Genomic DNA, 3,878 nt, shown 5'->3' on the forward strand with positions numbered 1-3,878 from the left:
GGGGGGGGGGGGCGGGGGCGAGCCCGCTCCGGGTTCCCGCGGGCGCAGAGGGGGCGAGGCCAAGCCCCCCACACGACCCCCCGCCCCGGCCCCCCTCTCCGGAGCAGCGGGAGGACGCCGCCGAGCGGTGCCGCGAGGCCTCCGGGGGGCATTTAGAGCCGAGCAACAAGCTAGGGCTTAGGGGTAGTAGCATTTAGCCCTCGGGGCCAGCTGCTGCGCCGGGCGGCTGTTCGTCTGTCCGGCGGCGAGTTTGGAGGAGTCTGTCCCCCCTCCCGCGCGCCGTGACCTGGGGTCCTGGATGAGTTTCAACCTTTAGGGGTGGCGGGTTGGGCTGCGCGTCTCAACCGTGCGTGTGCTCAGGGGCGCCCAGACCTATTAACCCCCTTCACTGGGCTTGGTGCTTGCCCGGGAGAAGCCGATTCCCGGGAGGCTGTGCGTCTGCGTGTGTGTTGGGGTGTCTTGTGGGAACTTCTCCTAAGGCTACAAAACTTCCCTTTCGCCAACATCATCTGCCTCAAAAAAAAAAAAAAAAAAAAAAAAAAAAACCCGGTCTGGGATCTCCACCTCCCTGTGGCCCCACTTTGGCTGCGATGAAATCGAGGTTCACTGAATCTTCACTGGGGGGGGTGGGGGGAGGCAAGATGCATCGTGAATTTCCCCCTTCAGTCCTCACCCAGCCCCCACCCCGGGGACAAAGAGGATGCTGCTGTCTTGGGCCTCACGCCTCCTGTTACTTCTGCCTTAAGCTGCCGGAGGCTGGGAGGGTGCAGACGCGGCCTGGCGGCCCCTTGAGTGATGGTTCTGGGCAAAGGGCCGTCGCCTGTCCTGTCTCCTCTCCTCCTTTGAGCTTTCTCACGCCCCCCCCCCCTTCTCTACCCCTCAAAGGCCAGGAAATCACAATGTGTTAATGTCATAGAAAGACAATCCGCTAAGGGCGGGGGAGGCCCGAGTGGCGGTGGGAAGGGGAAGAAGGCCAGTGTGCGGAATGTAATAAAACGCCGTTTGGTTTTGCTTTCAGTCGGGGCTGTCAGAGGGCAAGGGAAAGACGAGTCAAAGGTGGAAGACGACCCGAAGGGCAAGGAGGAGAGTTTTTCGCTGGAGAGCGATCTGGACTACAGCTCGGATGACAATCTGACCGGCCAGGCGGCTCACAAGGAGGAAGACCCCGGCCACGGGCTGGAGGAGGCCCCGCCGAGCGGCGGCGCCGCTGGCAGCACCACGTCCACGGGCAAGAACCGGCGGCGGCGGACTGCCTTCACCAGTGAGCAGCTGCTGGAGTTGGAGAAGGAGTTCCACTGCAAAAAGTACCTGTCGCTGACCGAGCGCTCGCAGATCGCCCACGCCCTCAAACTCAGCGAGGTGCAAGTGAAAATCTGGTTCCAGAACCGCCGGGCCAAGTGGAAACGGGTGAAGGCTGGCAACGCCAATTCCAAGACAGGGGAGCCCTCCAGGAACCCCAAGATCGTCGTCCCCATCCCCGTCCACGTCAGCAGGTTCGCGATCAGAAGTCAGCATCAGCAGCTGGAGCAGGCCCGACCCTGAGGGCCCAGGGAGAGCCAGGGCCTGGACCGCCGTTGGAGAAGCTACAGCTCTGGAAGGAAACCACGGTGGCCTCTGCCATGTTTGAAGCAAAACTCAAAGTCACCCCCCCCCCCACACACACACACACCCAACTTTGGACATCCCAAGCACACTGAGAGTATATTCATTCAGAAGGCTGAAGACTGCTTTCGAAGGGGCTACAGCTGTACCTGATGACACAGTAAATATTTATTATACTATCCTACTTTGTACATAGATATCTATATAAACTGGATCTCAGCTGCAGTATTTTGAAAGTTAGAGGACCAAACTGCCCTGTAATATTCTCCACTCACATTCCAGAAGAAAACAGAACCTCTGCTGTAATCCTCCACGGATAGCAGCCACCTTTCCATACTTTTCCAAAGGTAAACATAACACTGAAGAACAAACCCTCGTTTTTGTTTCTGTTTTGGGTTTTTTTTTTTTTTTTTGGTTTTTTGTTTGTTTTTGTTTTTTGTTTTTTTAAGTTGACCGAAAAGCAGACGTTTTGGGGGCAGCCTGGAAATTTGCTTTGCTTTGGTTTTGCCTGGCGTTCTTTCCTGGGGTTGCACATCCTATCTGAGCCATGTTTGGAAGCACGTCTCTGTTGTGTTTAATTTATTTCAATGTAGCTTATTTTCTTATAAGTTATGACATTTAAACAATCGCAGTCTTGTGAATAATAAAAAGGAGAGAGAGAGAGAAGGAAAAAAAAAAAAAAAAGACCAATCTCTGGGTCTCGTGAGTGTGTCCAGATTTCAGTGTTTACAGGGCACCACGGCAGAATGGCCAGGCAGCTGGTCTGGGACCAGCTCTGGATCAAAGTCCCCGTCCTGGTCTCCGCAGGCTGGCGGGACACAACACACCCCGCACCTTCCCAGGTTTCTAATTGGCGAGCAAGAGCTCTAGTTGGGTTATAAATTTCAGGGAGCCTAACTTTCACCTGAGAAAGCTGACATCTCCCCCTTTTGCATGGTCTAATCACTACCTAGGAGGCTGGCAAACTTGGGCCACAGGAAGAGGCGGGCGCCCGGAGGAGGGAAAGCGAGTGCGGGTACTGGCGGCTTTTCACTAACTCCGGATGCTCTAAATCGACCACAGCCAGGGAGGAGACGCGATCCCCCCCACACATCCCCGATCCGAAAAGAAGCGGTGCTCGCTCCCCAGGCTGGGCCGAGGGCCCATAAATCAGGCTCCGGGCGTTATCTTCCGACAGGCGCAGAAACCCACCAAACCGAGCAGGGCTTCCGGGCAGCGCTCCGCGCGGAGGCGGAGGCGGGCCGTGAGCGCCAGCGGGCCGGGCACCTCCCTCGGCGGGCGGGGTCGGAGGGGCGGGACCCGACCACCGCCCCACCCCGAGGGCGCCGGGGCGGTCGGCTGCACAAAGCGGGGGAAGGGACGAGGAAGGCCGGCGGGTGGGCGGCGGGCCCGCGGGGGTGCCTGAGAGCCGGGCGGCTCCCCGCCTCGGCCCGGAGGCCCACGGGGCGCGGGCGGGGCGTGCCCCGACCCCCTGTCCCGCTCCCCACCCCACCCCACCCCCCCACCGCCGGAGCCCAGCCCGGGACGCCCGCTCCTTTCCCGACCCCGAAGCGCCGGGCCAGGCCCCCTGGAGATAGTCGTGGGCAGGCCCGGGGTCCTCGGGGGGCGTGGAGCGGGCGAGCGAGAGTGAGCGAGCGCGGCTCCAGAGCCCTGTCCGCGGCCAGCAAACCTGCAGCCCGAAGGGCGAAGAGAAGCCAGAGGCTTCCCCGGCCTCGGCCTTGCCGGTGGGGAGCGGGTGCCGAAGCCGCCGCGCGCGGTACCCACCGCGGCTCTCTCAGCCCAAGAAGGGGGAACTCGTCGCCCTGGGTCAATACTCGTATTGGCTTAATTTACGCGGGGACTGAGGCCTCCACCGGCACTCCGGGCACAAGGTGAGGGACGGACGCGACCAAGTCACCGTTTCCCGCCGCTGTTCCCAAGACTTCCAGCGGCGGAAGATGGCCCAGACTTGGGTTTTGAGCACAATAAAACGGAGTGGCCGGTCCTCCGAAGGCCTCAGCCGGCTCTGCGGGGCGCGGAGAGCTTGGGGGCTCCTTCCTGTCCCCCACCTAGAACCCTGGGGCCTTTCCCTGCCCTGGCGCCTGGTCCGCGAGGCCCGGCCGCTCCCCCTGATCCCGCCAGTGGCCCGCCGGTGAGCGCGCCCTGATCGCCCGTGAGCGTCATCTGCTTGGGGCTGGTTTCCCCTGGCCACACGCCGCTACCGTGCATTTGAGGCCAGCGGAGACACCGCCCCCACCACATCCCGTTCCCCCGCCCCCACCCCGCACACCTGAGCC

The 3,878-nt window shown here is 61.1% G+C and overlaps 1 protein-coding gene across 1 annotated transcript in view; it reads left to right on the forward strand.

Annotated features, from left to right (window-relative positions):
• Window positions 1-2,273, forward strand: part of GBX2 (gastrulation brain homeobox 2) — a 2,967-nt gene extending 694 nt beyond the window's left edge. Inside the window, exon 2 of the mRNA XM_040450582.1 lies at window positions 1,017-2,273. Within this exon, the coding sequence (XP_040306516.1) occupies window positions 1,017-1,542 (526 nt within the window). The 3' untranslated portion in view covers window positions 1,543-2,273. The remainder of the gene's footprint in view (window positions 1-1,016) is intronic.
• Window positions 2,274-3,878: the final 1,605 nt, after the last annotated feature.

Source organism: Herpailurus yagouaroundi, unplaced genomic scaffold (genome assembly GCF_014898765.1).
Source record: "Herpailurus yagouaroundi ecotype Mexico unplaced genomic scaffold, PumYag 202, whole genome shotgun sequence".
Lineage (NCBI taxonomy): Eukaryota > Metazoa > Chordata > Mammalia > Carnivora > Felidae > Herpailurus > Herpailurus yagouaroundi.